At 54.8% G+C, this 18105-nt stretch overlaps 1 protein-coding gene across 6 annotated transcripts in view; it reads left to right on the forward strand.

Annotated features, from left to right (window-relative positions):
* The window catches only part of TOP3A (DNA topoisomerase III alpha), a 33418-nt gene extending 16047 nt beyond the window's left edge, over nucleotides 1-17371 (forward strand). For 4 of the 6 annotated variants that reach the window (XM_036278403.1, XM_036278402.1, XM_036278406.1 and 1 more), the window contains 14 exons: nucleotides 59-202; nucleotides 323-493; nucleotides 760-860; nucleotides 2475-2549; nucleotides 3848-3930; nucleotides 4806-5013; nucleotides 6941-7126; nucleotides 7314-7443; nucleotides 10250-10363; nucleotides 10444-10609; nucleotides 11232-11375; nucleotides 13702-13824; nucleotides 14652-15343; nucleotides 16666-17371. In XM_036278403.1, coding sequence (XP_036134296.1) covers nucleotides 59-202; nucleotides 323-493; nucleotides 760-860; nucleotides 2475-2549; nucleotides 3848-3930; nucleotides 4806-5013; nucleotides 6941-7126; nucleotides 7314-7443; nucleotides 10250-10363; nucleotides 10444-10609; nucleotides 11232-11375; nucleotides 13702-13824; nucleotides 14652-15343; nucleotides 16666-16844 — 2516 coding nt within the window. In that variant the 3' untranslated portion in view covers nucleotides 16845-17371. The remainder of the gene's footprint in view (nucleotides 1-58; nucleotides 203-322; nucleotides 494-759; nucleotides 861-2474; nucleotides 2550-3847; nucleotides 3931-4805; nucleotides 5014-6940; nucleotides 7127-7313; nucleotides 7444-10249; nucleotides 10364-10443; nucleotides 10610-11231; nucleotides 11376-13701; nucleotides 13825-14651; nucleotides 15344-16665) is intronic. The other 2 variants (XM_036278404.1, XM_036278405.1) reach the window with 2 other exon arrangements.
* The last annotated feature ends 734 nt before the right edge of the window (nucleotides 17372-18105 follow it).

Raw genomic sequence — 18105 nt, forward strand, 5'->3', positions numbered from 1 at the left:
CCCTTTAGGACGGGAGGGCAGTGTGACTTTGACCTTGGCGATTCTTTCTGTTCTTCAGTGAAGCCCAGTCTGCAGGTGTTGAGGGCCCGTTTCTCAGAGATCACCCCCCGAGCCATCAGGATGGCCTGTGAACACCTGGCCGAGCCCGACCAGAGGGTGAGCGACGCTGTGGACGTGAGGCAAGAGCTGGACCTCCGGATCGGTGAGGAGCCACTTGAGCTCTTTGATTGCCTGCGTGCTGTTGGGCACGAGTTACGGAACCAACAGCGGGTTTGTGTGTCTATACGTGCAGCTCCTTGCTCTTTCCTTCCTCGCTTTCCAGGAGCTGCCTTCACGAGGTTCCAGACCCTGAGGCTGCAGAAGATTTTCCCCCAGGTGTTGGCAGAGCAGCTGATCAGCTACGGCAGCTGCCAGTTTCCCACACTGGGCTTTGTGGTGGAGAGGTTCAAGGCCATCCAGGCCTTCGTGCCCGAAGTCTTCCACAGAATTAAAGGTAGGGCTAGGCGTTGTTCAGGGCATGGAACCCAAGGCCCAGGAGTAACCAAGGGCAGCGTGGGGCATCAGTCATGCTAATTAAATGTTTGGCTTTTTTAGTTTTGCTGCCCTTCATTGTACCCCATTGCCATGCTCAGAATCCACTGCGTGTCTTTGATGGTCCTCTCTAGCTCGTGTTCCTTAGCGTTTCCCTGTAATACTGCTGTGTCCACATGTCATCACGTGGCTCCGAGCCACAGCCTTCCTGTTTGTGTGTCCCAATAGTGACTCATGACCACAGAGATGGCACTGTAGAGTTCAATTGGAAAAGGCATCGTCTCTTTAACCACACGGCTTGTCTCGTCCTCTATCAGCTGTGCATGGAGGTAAGAAATAGTTCAGAGTCTCGGTGATCTAGGAAAACTTCTGCAGTTCCCCAAGTTGCTCCCTCTCTATTGGCAGCGGTGAACCTGTCCCATTTTCCCACTGAGCTGTAACTTTCGGTTTGCATCTCGGTATTATTTTGGGGGGACCATTAAAAGTAGAACTCCATGAAAACAGCACTGAAAATTGTGGAAGAAAATAATCTGTGAAACATTTAGGTAAAATAAGAAATTTTAACAAATATATAGCAAACTCCTTCCCTGAAGCAGAGTACTGTCATTAGCAGTTAACAAGGATCCGCTGGACCAGTGTAGGTCCTACATTCCTGGAGCTGGAAGGAGTTTGGACAGTATCTGGTCCAACTCTCTGCCACTGGTCAGATGAAATCTAAAGAGCTGAACAAATTAATGTTACACGATGGTAAAGACTGGAAGTGAAAGTAGGGTGGATGAATAGAGAATGGCCAGAGGGAGCAAGAAGGGGGCTGTTCTAGGCATGACGATCAAGAAAGGCATTGCAGGGTGACATTTGAGTGAAGGCTGGAGTGGTCAGCAGGAGGCAGCCACAGGAGGTCCTGGGGAAAGTGTGTAGGTCAGGGTAGCAGCACATGCAAAGGACTACGACCAGCTCAGGCCACAGGCCAGTCAGTGACCTAGTTGCCTCCGTCAAACTGATTGTCCATTTGTGCTACTGCTTCCTGTCGGTCAGCGCGATTGCCGGTATTAACAAGGGCTGCGCACAGTGGTGCTGAAACAGCTCGCGCCCTTGAGTTGCATGGGTCAGCTGTGCTCCTCGCTGTAGCCCACTGGCAGGTGCAGTTTCGTTTGCGAAGGGGAGGTAATGACTGCCGAGCACCTGCTGCGGCCAGACACACTGTGTGTTTACACAGACTTTCTCCAGACTCATGCCGTGCAGGTGGTGCTGTCCCATTTCACAGATGAGGAAGCTGGAGAAACTGACGGGACTGTGTCCCAGTGTGTCTGACTCCAGCTCCCGCGGACCTCCGGGAGTCCTGTCTGTCCACATTTGCCTGTTCCGTGAAAAGCCCTGCCCATCACTGCTGTATCAGAGTGTGGTGCCAAACAGCAGTGGGGGCCTGGAGCTCCTTGCCGAGAGCACCGTCCCAGTCTGGGAAGAGACATTTGGGTTTCAATGTACAAGTGCTCTTATTTACAGATCACTTAAGCTCAGTTCTTTGTCCATTCGAAGTCTTAAAAGTGTGAAGTTGGCCTTAAGATTAGAATTCTTCAGCTTGTATTGTTTGATTTCTCCTGTTTCTAACTCAGTATTATCAAGAATTTAAAAAGAAACAGTAACATCACGTGTGTTAGATAGGAAATTACACTTAGGAGATGTGTATGCTGTTGTATTTCAGAGTCTCCAGAGCAGACCCCTCAGGGCTGATGAAATTGCCCCACGGGTCTCGTTGGGGTGGGGAGGGGTGGTGGCGCCCATCATACGCTGGGCTGCAGGCCGGTGTTCATGGAGCGCTGTCACGGGATGGCTCAGGGCCTCTGCTGACGGTGCGCAAGCAGGACGGCGAGTCTGCGGTTGCAGGAAAGCGGGAGGAGAGGCCCCAGCAGGTAAAGTGGCCTCTGCTTTTCTTGGCTTTCTAGGACCCCATGGCAACTGTGGTGGAGGTCAGTTCTAAGGCAAAGAGCAAGTGGAGGCCTCAAGCTTTGGACACTGTGGTATGTTCTGAGGGAATGTGCTGACCCCTGACTTTCTGTCTTGGAGACCAGGGTTCTGCTGCAAACGATGGCCCGGTGACATCACTCTTCACGGGGCCATGTAGGAAAGCACTTGGAGAAAACACACCCCGAAACAGGCCTGCTTGGCCTCCACGCTTTTTCTTCTTGAGCTATTAGTGCAGTATAACTGCGATGTGTGGAGTTTGGGGAACAGGAAAGAGGGAGGGTGAATCATCCATCACTTCACCGTTCTTATGTAATCACTGATGTAACCTTGATGTCTTCTCTTTGTCATTTTCATATGCTTATTTTTACAGCTGTAATTGGAGTAGTTCTTTTTACTAATGTTTTTGCATAACCTCTGTAAAGATTTGAATATCTGCTTTTGAGCCTACCCTAGAGCAGGGCTTCTCAAATTTTTGACCCTAAGACCCTTGCCATGGGACACAGGTCTGAGTAGACACGTTGCGGTGCCCTTCCTAGTCCCTCTGTGCAGGAAGTCGGAGGACAGTTCTGTGGGCTGTCCCGGAGGGTGGCCATGCAGACGCGGGGCTCGGGAGCATCGGCGCAACGCTGTGTGTGTGCTGAGGTGGGGAGAGGTGGGGACTGATGTCATACGTGGGCCCACGTGTTTCCTTCCTCGCTGGTGGAATACGCTTCGGCATGTCGCTGAGCGTTGTTGGAATGTCCCCACAGGGAAAGGGCAGCCGATTGTCTCCCAAGAGGCCGGGAAGAAGGGCGTTCATCAGGGGAGTTGACTGGGACTCGAATGGTATTCCCAAAGTGTGGTTCTCAGACTGCCTGTGCTAGAGTCAGTGCACTAGGTGCTTATTAGAAAGCGCAGGTTCCCTGTCCAGGCCAGGTGGCTCAGTTGGTTAGAGCGTCATCTCATATGTCAAAAGGTTGCGGGTTCGATTCCCTGTCATGGTGCCCACAGGAGGCAACTGATAGATGTTTCTCTCTCTTCCTTCTCCTCTCTCTAAATTAATAAAATCACATCCTTGGGTGAGGGTTTTTTAAAAATTCAGATTTCCGGCCTCTCCCTGTCCTCCTGTCGAGTCCCTTGTGCTCAGGGCCCAGGAATCTGTTTCCCAGGACACTGGCTTCTGCACATGGGGTCTGAGAATCACGAGTGGGATCTGGCTCTGCCTGGCAGGCCCGGAATCGTGTTCTCAGACAGGTCTCCCTCCGGTGCCAGCGGCCGCAACAATGGCCAGAAAGTTGTGAGGACAGCTGTGTGGTTGTGTTGTGCCCTCTGACCCACACTGGACCCTAACCTGCCTGCTGATATTTAACAGGAGCTCGAGAAGCTGGCCTCCCGGAAGCTGAGAATAAATGCTAAGGAAACCATGAGGATTGCCGAGAAGCTCTACACTCAGGGGTAAGTGCTTTGCACGTGGGTATGGAGTGTGGTGCGTCGTTTTCAGCGCGAAGTATTTCAGAAGTAGAGTGTATGGTACCACCGACTGTCACACTGTCGCCTGCGCTCCGAAGTGGAACAATGTTGACGCTGACTTCTCGTTTCTGATAATGGAAAAGTCATTTCAAAATCTTTTCTAAAATACGGCCATAGAGTAAATTCGAACCCCAGGCTTGCTCCCTCAGCCAGTCCTCAGGGCCCTGTAATTGGAGTAGTTCTTTTTACTAATGTTTTTGCATAACCTCTGTAAAGATTTGAATATCTGCTTTTGAGCCTACCCTAGAGCAGGGCTTCTCAAATTTTTGACCCTAAGACCCTGGCCGGTGGCAGGCAGCACCTCACCTTCGGGAGTGGTTCTGCCGTAACTTCTGCGTGAGGGTCCTGTGCACCCAGCGCCTTCCAGGGATGGCATGAGCTGCGCAGACCAGCGTGGCAGCCACACTGCAGCTGAGTGCAGTATGCTTGCAGTGTCGGCCGTCCGAGTGGGGACGTGCTTCCGTGCGGAGTTCATGCTGGGTTTGGAGATTTGTATGAAAAACGGAACGCAGACAATCTCAATAGTGTTTAGGTGGCTAACAAGAATTTCGGTCATGTGTAGGGTCCCCACAGTAGCTGATGGGGCGGCCCCACTGTTTCTGTGCTGGGAGAGGAGGGAGCAGGGCGCCCTGCACCGTCCAGCCGCGTCGCATCTCGGGGCTTCTATCACTGGGCCATCAGGGTTCCTTCGTTTAAGTGGCTCGATCAGATGGACGACAACAGGTGTCACCAGGTGTTTTTCATCTAATTCAGTTGTTCATAGACCAATTTCTTGTTCTGTGTGTTTGCCTTCATTTAAGGTACATCAGCTATCCCAGAACTGAAACAAACATTTTCCCCAGAGACTTGAACCTGACAGCACTGGTGGAACAGCAGACCGCGGATCCAGGCTGGGGGCCCTTCGCCCAGAGCATTCTGGAGCGGGGCGGCCCCACCCCCCGCAACGGGAGCAAGTCGGACCAGGCTCACCCTCCCATCCACCCCACCAAATACACGAGCAGCTTGCAGGTTGGTGTCCCCAACTCTGCTGCCTGCTGGAGCCCAGAGGGAGGTGAGGGTCAGTGCAGGACTGGAATTTCCCATGGTGGACTCTCAGTGTCAGAACGGAGTGATTTTGAAATATTTCTTCCATTTCAGAAAAAAAATGTCAGTGTCAAAATTCTCTTATTTCACAATCTGCCTGTTTCTATATGGAAGACCCCCCATGGTGGGTCCTGCTCTCTACCCAGTCCCACCCACTTCCCACTCTGCCAGCTCCTCTCTCTTCTTCCTCTCCCCCTCCTCCTCTCCTCCTCCTCTCTTCCTCTTCCTCCCCTCCTCCTCTCCCTCTCCTCCCCTCCTCCTCCTCCTCCTCCTCCCCTCCTCCTCCTCCCCCTCCCCCTCCCTCCTCCTTCCATATTATTCTTTCTGATTTTAAAAGTAATACATGTTCATTTTAGACAATTTAGAAAATACAAAAGGTTGTAAGGAAGAAAAAAAATTGCCTCTAATCTTACCTCCAGCTGAGAACCACTTTTTTTCTATGCATGTATGTAATACCCTTACATTAAAATTGTAACCTTAGCTCGACCAGTGTGGCTCAGTGGATGGAGCGTCACCCCTGGACTGAGCGGTGCTGATTCGATTCCTGGTCTGGGCACCTGCCCGATTTGTAGGCGCCATCCCTGGTGCAGGGCGTGCAGGAGGCGGCCAATCATGTTTCTCTCTCTCTCCCTCTAAAAAAATATTGTAATCTTAAATTATGGTTTCATAAACTACTTTGTTCCATTTTCTATTTTCCCATATGCTAAAATATTTTAATTCTTTAAAATATGTTGTTATTCATGCTTTTAGAGAGGAGAAAAGGGAGAGAGAGAGAGAGAAGCACCAATGTAAGAGAGAAACATTGATCGGCCGCCTCCTGCACACCCCCCACTGGGGATCGAGCCCATAGCCTGGGCATGTGCCCTAACTGAGAATTGAACCAGTGACCTCTCAGTCCATGGGGTGACGCTCAGTCCACTGAGCCACACTGGCCAGGCCTGAGATATTTTAAAGTATATTTAAGCCTTGGCCGATTTGGCTCGGTGGTTAGAGCATCAGCCTGCGGTCCAGAGAGACCCGGGTTCGGTTCCCACTAAGGGCATGTACCTCGGTTGCAGTTTGTCCCCAGCCCTGGTTGGGTTGTGCAGGTGGCAGCCACTCGATGTGTCCCTTTCACGTCGATGTTTCTCTCTCTCTCTCTTCCTCTCTCTCCCTCCCACTCTATCTGAAATAAAAATGAAAAAATGTCCTCAGGTGAGAATTAAAAAAAAAAAAATGTAAAGTATATTTAATGATTGTATAGATGCATTATATTTATTTTGCCATGTTTGTTTTGAAGGATTTTGTTTCCAACTTTTTGATATATGATATACTAGTTAACATTTGTATGCATAAATATTGGTGCAGATTCCTCATTATTCTCTTTTAATACATTCTTAGAAGGAACACTAATGCGTACGAGAATGAACATCTGTGCCTTTGACCAGTCGAGCCTCACCAAATGCTTAGCTACTGAGCTGGTAGAAAGTCGCAGCCCTGTGTCCATGAAGTTGGCCCAAGGCTGCCGGATGCATACTCACTGTACACCTTACGTACAGGGGTCTTGGCTTCTCATCCTTTCACCCTGTTTTTCTACTGAGGTTGGGTTTGTGTCAGATGAATTACTACCCAGTCTTGAGGGCCGCGTGCCTCCCTTGCCTGTCTTTGCCTGATTCGAGCTGTGACCTATCGGCCTAAACCCATAGGCACGCGGGCATTGCCGCACTTCGCGTCAGTGCAGGGTGCAGGAGTGGGTGCCCTGTTCCGTGCAGACCTTCGCACTGGGAGGTAGCCCATCGGGAGCCCGCCAGTGATGCTGAGACCGTCAGCGGGGTGATTCCGGAGGGAGTTTCAGGCTTTCTTTTCTTCACAGGGAGATGAACAGCGACTGTACGAATTTATTGTTCGCCACTTCCTAGCTTGCTGCTCCCAGGATGCCCAAGGGCAGGAGACTACCGTGGAGATTGACATCTCTCAGGAACGCTTCGTGGCCCATGGTCTCGTTATTTTGGCCCGAAACTATCTAGATGTGTACCCGTATGATCGCTGGAGTGACAAGGTGATCAATCATAGGAGCAGTCAGATGTCCGAATCCATGTCTCAGCCAGGGCTTCAGGGGGAAGGGAGCAACAGTGTTCCCAACCCTGGGGACACTGCATGGACCAGAGCGTGCTCTTGGGACTGGACGCTGTCCTTTGCCTGAGTGCCATGGCAGAATGACTTGACGGACTCTTCTCTCTCTGCAGACCCTCCCGGTCTACGAGAGAGGCTCTCACTTTCAGCCCAGCACTGTGGAGATGGTGGACGGGGAGACCAGCCCGCCGCAGCTGCTCACTGAAGCCGACCTCATTGCCCTCATGGAGAAGCACGGCATTGGTCAGTAGCTCATCGTCGTGGTAACAAGCAGCTCTCAAGCACAGCAGCTCTGACGTGGTATTACCTTATGGACCCTACTTCACAGTCGAAGGGGCTCAGAGAGGTGCAGGACTTACCCTGGGGTAACACAGCCCAAGGGGCTCAGAGAGGTGCAGGACCTACCCTGGGGTCACACAGCCGAAGGGGCTCAGAGAGGTGCAGGACCTACCCTGGGGTCACACAGCCGAAGGGGCTCAGAGAGGTGCAGGACCTACCCTGGGGTCACACAGCCGAAGGGGCTCAGAGAGGTGCAGGACCTACCCTGGGGTCATAGTGTGTGAGTCACTCCACAGGTCCAGGTAACTCTGCAGCCAGTGCTCTGACCGCTGCGGTGCTGTCCGTACACTGAACCCCAAGTGACTGCTGGTCGGTTCTGGACACCACGGTAAAGAGAGTTACGGCCTTTGTGGTTTCCCAGCCCACACAGAAGTTAGGTTTACATTATATTGTCGTCTATTCAGTGTATGAAAAAACTGTGTATATACTTTAATTAGAAAATGCTTTATTGCTAAAAAAAAAAAAAAAATGCTGACCATTATCTGAGACCCTAGAGAGCTGTCATGTTTACGCTGACAAGGGTCTTGCCTGTGGAGTGGGAGAGTGAGGTGTGCCCGGGAAGACGCGTTCCCACACGTCTCAGCTGGGAGCGATGGCTGTCCGTACACCCAGTATTATTGGCCCACGCTGGGACTTGTTTTTGTTTTTGTTAAATAAGGTACCAACAAGTAAAACTTGAGAAATTCCACAACTTGAGAAAATCTGTTTCTCATCTTTTGAAGTATCGGGTCGGCAGCCTGAGCCCCACGTGGACACTGGCGTGGGTGTGGCGGCGCCCACGGTATCTGGGGATACCGTTTTCTGCTGCTGGCTGTGGCTTCCCTCGCCTCTCGTGACAGGCCAGGTCCTGTGGGGTCTCAGTGGGCCACCATATTAGCCCTGGGTGGCCACATTCTTAAATCTTTGTTAAAGCATTTCCCATCATTGTAATTGTTTAGGAATTAAAAAGTAGGTTTATATGGTGTCAAGATGGGTATTAGATTTATCGGAGTCATCATTTTATAAGTTATGTAAAAGTTTAATTACTTGGTTGTACATTTGAAACTAATAGAATGTTGTACATCAACTGTAATTGAAAAATAAAAATTATTTCTTCAAAAATGAAATTAGGTTTAAAAATAAAAGCTAGGCTAGAACTGTTTCCCACTAAGGCCTGTGGCCCAGGCTCTACAGGGAGCTGCCTGGCTGCCCCGTCCGTCCTCATGCGGCTCTCGAGTGTCTCTGGGGCCTGGTCGGGAAGGCAAGCGATGCAGAAGGAAGTGGAGGGGAAGGGGACTCCTGAGCAGTATAGGAGCAGGCTGTGTCCTCGGGGTGCAGCCACTTACTAAAGAGTGTGTGTCGTCATTCTGTGACTTCAGAAGACACACCCTGACCTGGAGTCCACTGGCCATCACGGGAATGTCCAGAAAGCCCGTACTTTAAGGTAAAATTAGAGATAGTTCATCCCCCATGATTTATTCATTAAAAAAGAATGAGGCCACCCTGGCCAGTTTTCTCAGTGGTTAGCGCCTTGGCCCAAAGGGTCGTGGGTTTGATTCTGGTCAAGGGCATGTGCCTGGGTACAGGTTCAATCCCCAGCCCCGGTTGGAGTCATGCAGGAGGCAGCCATAAAGTGTTCACTACGAAGTTTCTCAGTTTCCCTCCCTCCCACTGTGTCTAAAAACCAGTGGATAAATATCTGCAAGTGAGGGTTGCTTAGGCCTGAATACACAGAGGAGTGAGGCCTGGTCGGGCCCTTGAAGGGCTTGTCTATCAGGAGAACTGAATCAAACCAACACATTAGATAACACGATGGGTTCTGGAGGAACAGGCTGGGACCTGCAACCTCACAGGAAGGATTTCTGGTGAATGAAGGCAAGGTTAGCCATACAGGAAGGACGGGTCTGGGGGCTGGAGGAGGTCACAGAAACGAGGCCAGGAAGATGACTGGAGCCGTGCCCCACTGAGGGGCTTGGTGTTGGCCCGTGGTCTGCAGAGCCCATCTACAGTTCTAAGGAAAGAAGCAATGTACAACTACACTAAGAAAATGTTAATAAGATGTACAGTTCAGTGCTTAGGATATTCACAAAACTGCAGCTGTCACTGCGAATCAGACGTGTTCAACACCTCAGAAAGAGGCCGTGCCCGTGTGCAGTCACTCCGTTCCCTTCTCCCATCCGCAGCCCTTGGCCCACTGGCTTTCTGACAAGGACATGTCCCATGATGGAATCCAACACTGTGTCCTTCTGGAACCGGCTCTTTCTCTTAGCACGTTTTCTCTGTTCATCCACGTAGTGTCTGCACCTTGTTCCTGTTTATTACCGAATACAGTTCCCATTTGATCAGTGTTATATTGGTGGACATTTGGGTTGTTACAAATGCTGTAGTGGACATTTCTGTACCAGTTTTTGTGAAGACCTGTTTTCGATTCTCTTGAGTATACACCTACGAGTTGATGGCTGGGCCATGTGGTAACTGTGTCTGACCCTCTCAGGAGACGACGTGGTGGTGCAGAGGCAGGAACGCGGGCTCGGCTGTGGCTCTGGGCAGGGGCTGAGGGGAAGGGTTTATAGGTGGGACTTCAGAGCTGAGCAGATAGCTCTAGCTGTGATGTGAGGAAGAGGCCAGGTGGCCAGTGGTTTCCTGTGGCCAGTTGGCGAGTGGAGGTGGCACTGAGAACAGGCCATCCGGGCAGAGGAGGGGCTCACCTGAGTGACCGAATTGCTTTCAGGTACTGATGCTACTCATGCCGAGCACATCGAGACCATCAAAGCCCGGATGTACGTGGGGCTCACCCCAGACAAGCGGTTCCTTCCTGGGCACCTGGGCATGGGGCTTGTGGAAGGTAAGGAGGGCAGCTGGGTGGCTGGTGCCGGGGTGTCCAAGCTGTGGTCCCGCCGCACAGAACCCTGCTCCTCCCTGCAGGCTATGACTCCATGGGCCACGCGATGTCCAAGCCGGACCTCCGCGCCGAGCTGGAAGCCAACCTGAAGCTCATCTGTGAGGGAAAGAAGGAGAAGTCTGTGGTTCTCAGGCAGCAGATCCAGAAGTACAAGCAGGTGTTCGTCGAGGCAGTGGCCAAAGCTAAGAAGTGCGTGCTGGGCCCGCCCTCCGCAGTGTGTGCTCCAGCCCTGGGCCCGGGCCCTGCCGCTGCCTTAAGAAGTGGGAGTTCTTGGGGTGATACGGCAGACGGCGGGTGTTCCTCGTAACCCTGCCCTTCAGGTTTTCCTCCTGAGTCTGGTTCTTTCCATAGAGCTCAGTTAGTATAGAAACAGTAAGTAGAAAGGCCGGATCCAGTTATTCTGGACTGTGGTGAAAGCCATTCTCTCGATTTTAATCGTCCCGACTTAGTGGGCAGCGCAGCCGCGGGTCAGTGAAGCCAGTGCTGGTGTGTGGCCCGTCTCTCTCTGGGCACTGGGAGGCGGCAGCTCCGCAAGCAGCCTGTGGCGTTTAGGTAGACGTGTTTCCTGCCTCGTGCCGACTTGAAAACGCACCAGCTGGTTTCGGCTTGGACCCTGACAGGCACTGCAGGAGTGTGCGTGGGCCGGGGTGGTGTGTTGGACGTGAGGAATGCCTTCTGTGCAGTTGGGCCCTCCTGGGGGCTGCTTAGCCAGTGCGGTCCCGTCTGCCCCGTTCGCCTCAGGCCAGGGCTGACCAGCCCACTGACCTCCGGGTCGCACACGAATGTTGCGCTTGCTTTGCTGTTTCTTCAGGCTGGACGAGGCCTTGTCCCAATATTTTGGGGAAGGCACAGCGTTGCCCCAGCAAGAAGCCATCTACCCGCCTGTGTCAGATCCCATCAGGAAGTGCCCACAGTGCAACAAGGACATGGTGCTCAAGACCAAGAAGAGTGGCGGGTCAGTGCCCAGCGCGTGCCCTCTGCCCGCCTAGCTCTGCCCATCGTCGCACCGTGTCATTGCAAGGCCTGCTGTCGCCAGCCCGCACGAGGAGCGCTATGCGCTCAGAGGTGGGGCTGGGGTGGCGCTCATCTCCCAGGACAGTACCTGGCCCGTTGGCCTGAGCAGAGTGGGCAGCCTGAGCCCTGGGGCCAGCTGTGTGCCAGAGCAGGTTGCCTGGCGCTCTGAGCCCACGCTTGTCTGTGTGCCCCACGGCAGAGGGGAGGGGAGGGCTCCGCGGGAAGAGGCACGGCCTCGGAGCCTGATGGTCCGACTCGGTAGCGCTGCTGCTCCTCGTGTGGTTCTGAACTGGGTCTGAGCAGCTAAGTCCCTCTTCACTTCCAGTGCATTCGTCCAGAGTGGGCAGTTCACCCCGAGGCTTGGGGTGCCAGGGGAGCTCACTGCGGGAGTGGCGGACGGTGGCCGCCGTCATTCATCGTGTGTCATCCCTGTGGCTGGTGTGGTACAGGCTGCTCGGCAGACATTCTCGTACTTGGCTCCATAACTACCCTACGGGGCAGGTGCACCCCAGCTTCCTAAGGAGTGAGGCTAAGGCCTCGCAGGCTGAGGAGGCCGGTCTACAGCAGGCCACCTGGGGCGCTGCAGAGGCAGGACTTGAACCTGGGCCTTCACAGCCCTTCTCCGTTCTGCCAGCCCCCTGGCTGCAGCTCTGATCGCCTCTGCTGCCACGTGAGCAGGTAGTCTCCCTGGCCCTCAGGTGTGGGCCAGCCCCCACATGTGCCATTGCCACCGCGGGCTTAGGCCAGTGCCCAGTGGCCATGTGTGGCACTTAGTGAACACCATCGGTGGTATTTCTTTGTCACCAGCAGGCAGGCGGGTTAGGCACTGTGGGGCTGTGAAGGGAAAGAACACTTGCTCTGGTGTCAGCTCTGAGCTCTTCGTCCTTGGGTCCCCCCGCTGGGTCTGGAGAGTCCTGAGATTGACCATTCCGGGGTCATCTGATCGTTTCCATTCTGGGTTTGGAGATTTACTGTTTGAATAATTGGCGTTTGGGTGTGTTTGTATGTCCTGGCCTGGGCATGCTCAAAGGACACTGGGAATTGTGTGCATATAGGCTGGTCCGCCCTGCAGTGTCCTGACTGGACGGCACTGAGAAGTGTTGGCCCAAAGAGGTATGGCGCGGTGTCAGGAGTCAAGGCTCGCCAGACAGATGGGCTCTAGTCCTGGCTCCAACTCCCGACAGTATCCCGGGCAGGCTCCAGGCTGCCCCTAGCCCAGTGGGAGCTGGGAGCACGTGGCGCGGAGCGAGGGGAGCAGGCCCTCGGACTTGGTGCTGCGGTCGCGTCTCGTCAAGTGGGCGGTTGTTTTCACATAGAAAGAGTCGGCTGGAGCCGATTTGCTTTTTAGGGATGTGGGAAATAAGGGCGGGCTAGCTTTTCCAGATGGTGTCGTCACCAGCGACTGTCTATTTAAGTGTCCTCCAGACGAGGGAATGTCTTTGGTCAGCAGGAGGCGTTTCCTGGCAGCCCAGGTCCTTATGCCAGCCTGCCCTCCATCTGGGGGCACGGGGCGCTTCAGCTTTAGGGTTCCTTATTCCTGTGATGCTGGCTCCTCGAGCTGGGCAGCGGCCTGGAGCCCTGTCTCCTTTACCTGGGGCGGCCCTGCATTCAGGGCCGGGGCTTCCGGGCACAGGCCTCTTCCTGGGCCTGGGCCTGGGCCCGGGCCCGCTGCCTTGTTGGCTGGGGCTGTGCATGCAACTCTCACACCTGCTGGGAGACACCAGGGCAGCAGGCGCCTTCTCACGGTGACAGAGTGTCCTTCGATGGCAGCGCCACAGGCCCAGGTGTGACGGGGCGCGGCACATCCCATGGCCCACCTGGTGGCCTGTGACGTGGAGAGAGTGGAGTTGAAGCTATCTTTAAAAACACATTTTTATTGACTTTAGAGAGAGACAAAGGGGTGGAGAGAGAGAAAAACATCAATGTGAGAGAAACGACCAGCCACCGCCTCCTGTATGAGCCCCAACCAGGGATCCAGCCCACAGCCTGGGTATAAGTCCTGACTGGGAATCAAACCTGCGACCTTTCGGTGCGCAGGATAGTGCTCTGCCAGCTGAGCCTCACTGGCCAGGGCTTCAGGCTATTTTATGACGACTCTGTCTCTTCTGCAGGCTCTGTTCATGTTGTAGAAGGCACTTTGGCCTCTGCGGGACTTTGCGTAAACTCTGTGTTCTGCAAAAGAAGAAAAGGTTTTCTTGCTAGATGGGTGACAGCTTAGGACTGTTCTTGTCCCCATGGCCTTTCTGACTCTGATCCCCACGCCCCAGGTTCTACCTCAGCTGCATGGGGTTCCCGGAATGTCGATCCGCTGTGTGGCTGCCCGACTCCGTGCTGGAGGCCAGCAGGGACGAGAGCGTGTGTCCAGTGTGTCAGCCACACCCTGTTCACAGGTGAGTTGGGCACCCGGCGGCTGCGGGACAGCACAGGTGGGGATGCTCAGGGCCCTGCAGGGCCAGGTCAGCAGGTCTAAGTCCGCTTGGGTCCCCCGGCGCCTCGGTGGCACGGAAGCCTGCCTTGGGCGCAGGTTTCTGGGCCATCTCATGGAGGAACCACAAAGGCCCTGCCCTGCCCTCTGCTCGATGGCCAGAGCATGTGTGTATTGAGTGTAGTCTCCACGTTCTTTCCAGAGCCCAGGCTCCCATGCAGGCCTGTCCTCAGGCCTGTTAGCAATAGGCCCTCCGCTTGTAGGAACCACTGAGGGACCCAACGGGCTTTATTGTATGTTCATCAGTGTTTTTACCATGTTCCGAGGTGAGGTGGAGATGTCTTCTCAAATTAGCTTGTTTGTTTGTAACACGCATTGCACAGTAATGTAAATAACATCTTTTTAAGCTAAATGCCTGTTTTCCAAAGCAAAAAAAAAAGAATGTATGGTTCTCCATTTTTGCAAGTCTGATGTCTGGCTGAATAGGAAGACAGTTGGACGCTCGCTCTGCTGCCACAGTGTTGCAGTCCTGGGAAACTCCCTGCCCGTGCTTGGAAGAACAAGAGCACAAGCTCAACTTCTGAGCCTTGTCACAAAATACTTTTGCCCTCACCTCGAAGGGGCCCGGACCCCGAGGCTCGAAGCACACAGAAGGCTAGTAGAGGGAACGGGCCTGGCAGAGGCTTCTGAGTCGTGCTTCCCTGGGGCCTCAGGCAGGTGCCGCCCTTTGTAGACCAAGGAGGAGACCTTAGCACCTGGCAGTAAATGTCGTCTTGTCTTTGGCCCCACTAGGTTGAAGTTGAAGTTTAAACGTGGTAGCCTCCCCCCAGCCATGCCTCTGGAATTCATCGGCTGCATTGGTGGATGTGATGAGACCCTGAGGGAGATCTTGAACCTGCGGTTTTCCCAGGGCCCCCCCCGAGCGGGCCCCCCAGCCAACCAGCCCTCGGGCTACCTGCAAGCCAGCCAGTCCCTAAACAGGATGGACAGCAGCCAGCAGAGCCACCCCCAGCCCCTCGACACCAGGCCGACCAGGCCCTTGACAGCTCTGGCCCGGAACCCGCCACCACCCACCGCTGCTGGGGAGGGCAACTCTGTGACCTGCAACTGTGGCCAGGAGGCTGTGCTGCTCACTGTGCGCAAGGAGGGGCCCAACCAGGGCCGGCAGTTCTATAAGTGCCCTGGTGGCAGCTGCAGCTTCTTCCTGTGGGCCAGCAGCAGCCGTCCGGAGGCGGGGGCTCCTTCCTCCGCATCCAGACACCCGGGGGGGCGGCGCCCGCCAGGCTCTGGGGACCACCCAGGCGGGTCTGGTAGCCCTGGTGACAACGCTGGTGGTGGCACTTCCTGCCTGTGCAGTCAGGCCGCCGTCACGCGGACTGTGCAGAAGGACGGGCCCAACCAGGGCCGCCAGTTCCACACCTGTGCCAGGCCAAGGGAGCAGCAGTGCGGTTTCTTTCAGTGGGCGGACGAGAACGTGGCCCCAGGTGAGCACTCGGGGCGCCCAGCTGGGCGGGTGGCACACGGGTCCCGCCCAAGACCCACGGGCCAAGAAGGCAGGGCAAGGTGGTGGTGGGAGTGTGAGGGTGAGCGGGCGCCTGGCTCTGTCTTCCCATGTGACTGTTCTCAGCAAGGTCGTGAATGACACCATCTTCGTTCCAAGCTAGAGGGTGGCTACCATGTGTCTGGGAACCTGCCCAAGGTTACATGCACACCTTGGGTCTGGCACCCCAAAACGGGTATGTGAGAACTTGCCCTGGACGTTGCACCCAGGTGGAGAATGTATCTGACCACTTTGAAAGGGTCCCTGTCCACTCTAGTCACAGGAGAAGCTCCATTAAACATCTGCGAACGCCCACAGGCCTGGTGGGAGCTTTGTCATCCCGAGCTGGTTCCAGCCCTGCCTGCGTGGCTCAGTGGTGGGAGTGCCGACTCGTGCATCGAAGGGTCATGGGTTTGATTTCCTGGTCAAGGGCACGTATACCTGGGCTGTGGGTCATCCCCGGCCCTGGTTGGGGTCATGCAGGAGGCAACCAGTCGCTGTCTCTCTCACATCAATGTTTCTCTTTCTCCTGCCTCCCCCTTCCTGCCTCCTTTCCACTTTCTAAAAATCAGTGGAAATATATCCTTAGGTGAGAATTAGTCAAAAACCAAACAGCTGGTTCCAAAGCCCGTTGTCTGACCTTGAACAAATGACTTGGCTTCAGCCTGTTCCTAGTAAGACGGGCACCTGCCTGTCTGTATCCGAAGTCGTTTTGTGAAGTAGCTAGGTTTGGGCTGAGGTTCTGACACCCATCGCCAGCTCTGCCCGGAAGGAATCACCCAGAAGGCTCAGCAGACGGGCTGCCCGCGCCAGTGGGGACGGTGGCTCAGACATGCAGCCCCTCCTTGAAAGGAAGTAGCGTCCAGCCCCCAGGCTACTGGCCAGTCGTCCCAGGCAGGCAGGCAGGCAGGCAGGCAGGCACACCGCGAGGCCTGTTGAAGGGCTAGGTGGATCCAGAACGGATTTCTCTGCGTGGGGTGGGGGCAGGTGGCTGGCACAGGCCCTCCTGTCTGCTCCCTCTCCACATGACCTCGGGCCCTCTCGCTGGTGTCCGCTTCAGTAGAGAGGTGTGTGTGACCACAGTGCCCTCTTTCCGGGACGTGAGGGGGGCGAGGCCTTCAGGGACTCGGAGTGAAGGGAGCCTGGCCTGCGGGGTGGCTGTGACCACATCACGGTTTGGGGGACACCCCACCCAGCACTGGAACTGCATTGCCTTCCACATCGCTGTGTCTTTCTAAAGTCAGGCTTCCCCTGACTCTTCCACAGGGACTTTGGGAGCCGCACCCTGGCCAGGAGGCAGAGGGAACACCCACGGACCGGAGTCCAGAAGCAAGAGAGCACGAGCCAATTCCTCAGACCCGGCGTCCACGGCCAAGAAGCCGCGGAAATGCAGCCTCTGCCACCAGACTGGACACACCCGTCCCTTCTGTCCTCAGAACAGATGAGGGTGGGGTAGGGCAGGGGCCCCTTCCGCACACCTGCCCTTTGTCTCAGGGAATTGTTGACCCCGGACCAGAACCTTCACTGTCCTGGAGGTGTGGGGAAGGGGTTTCTCTGAGTCTGGCCGGCCTGTGTTCCGGCCTAGAGTCCAGACTGCCCTTCCACGGAGTCACCTTGGTGGACAGAGGCCCTCAGTCTGGGGCTTGGGAATGACCATGGCACTGCTGAGAATCACAGAAGCTGCTCCCTGGGGCCAGGGACTGTGTGGAGAAGCTGGGGGCTGGAGCCTGGAGCGTTGGGGGTGGTGCCTTCTGCAGCTGTGGCCTCCAGGGCATCCTCCTCGAGACCAGCACCCCCACAGGCTCTGGCAGCCAGGAAGGGGCTCCTGTCCACAGACACCCTGAGAGGGGGGAGGGCATGATGCAAGGAAGTGGCTCGCTCTAAAATAGTGTCTACAGAAGATTTATTCATCTTCATCTAGAAGCCACAGTGGCCAGGACACACCCTGCTCGTTTGCCTTAATAAAGATGTTTACCCCTTTGCCCTGGTTGGTCTGGTGAATGTGTCAGGAGCATTGGGCATAGATGCCTGCCAGTGTCCAAGGGACCTCTTGCCAGCCTCTGGCCCTCGTGGTCTTCCCCTCCTGCCCCCTGCCCCGTTTCCCTGTCCATGTGGCAAGTGGTAGAGGGCTAAGCCCAGCTTCTTGCAGCCCACCAACTGTCCTGCAGAGAAGACAGCGGTGTAAGATTTTAGAGCCCCCTCCCTTCTCCAAAGGCTGCCACGCTCATCTCCCTTACCAGGACGCTGAGAACAGTGCGCACCGTGCTGCTTTTGTCGTGAGCAGACATCGTGTGAGCTGTCCAGAGCCATGCCGCTGCCTGGTGAACAGATGGATTTCCTTTCCATCTTGGGACCCCTGCCCCACACCCTTCAGTTAGACCGCCAGCTCTGTGCTCTGGCACGTGGCAGGATGGGGGGTTTTCATAAGTGCATAGAGATGCCTGGGATTGCTCCAGGAGCACCTGGTCACAGGTATGGGTCACAGCCCTGCGTTTGTGGGGCTTCAGCCCCCCAGCCTGGAAGACCAACAGTCCATATTGTCTCTGGTTATACCTGTTCTGAACATTTCATACAAATGGTCATACAGAATGTGACCTCTAGTGTCTGGCGTCTTTCACATGACAGTGATGTACAAGGTTCACCCACGAAGAAGCATGTCAGTCCGTTCCTTTATATGGCAATGATATTCCGTTGTGCGGATGGACT

The sequence above is a fragment of the Molossus molossus genome, unplaced genomic scaffold (assembly GCF_014108415.1).
Source record: "Molossus molossus isolate mMolMol1 unplaced genomic scaffold, mMolMol1.p scaffold_m16_p_28, whole genome shotgun sequence".
Lineage (NCBI taxonomy): Eukaryota > Metazoa > Chordata > Mammalia > Chiroptera > Molossidae > Molossus > Molossus molossus.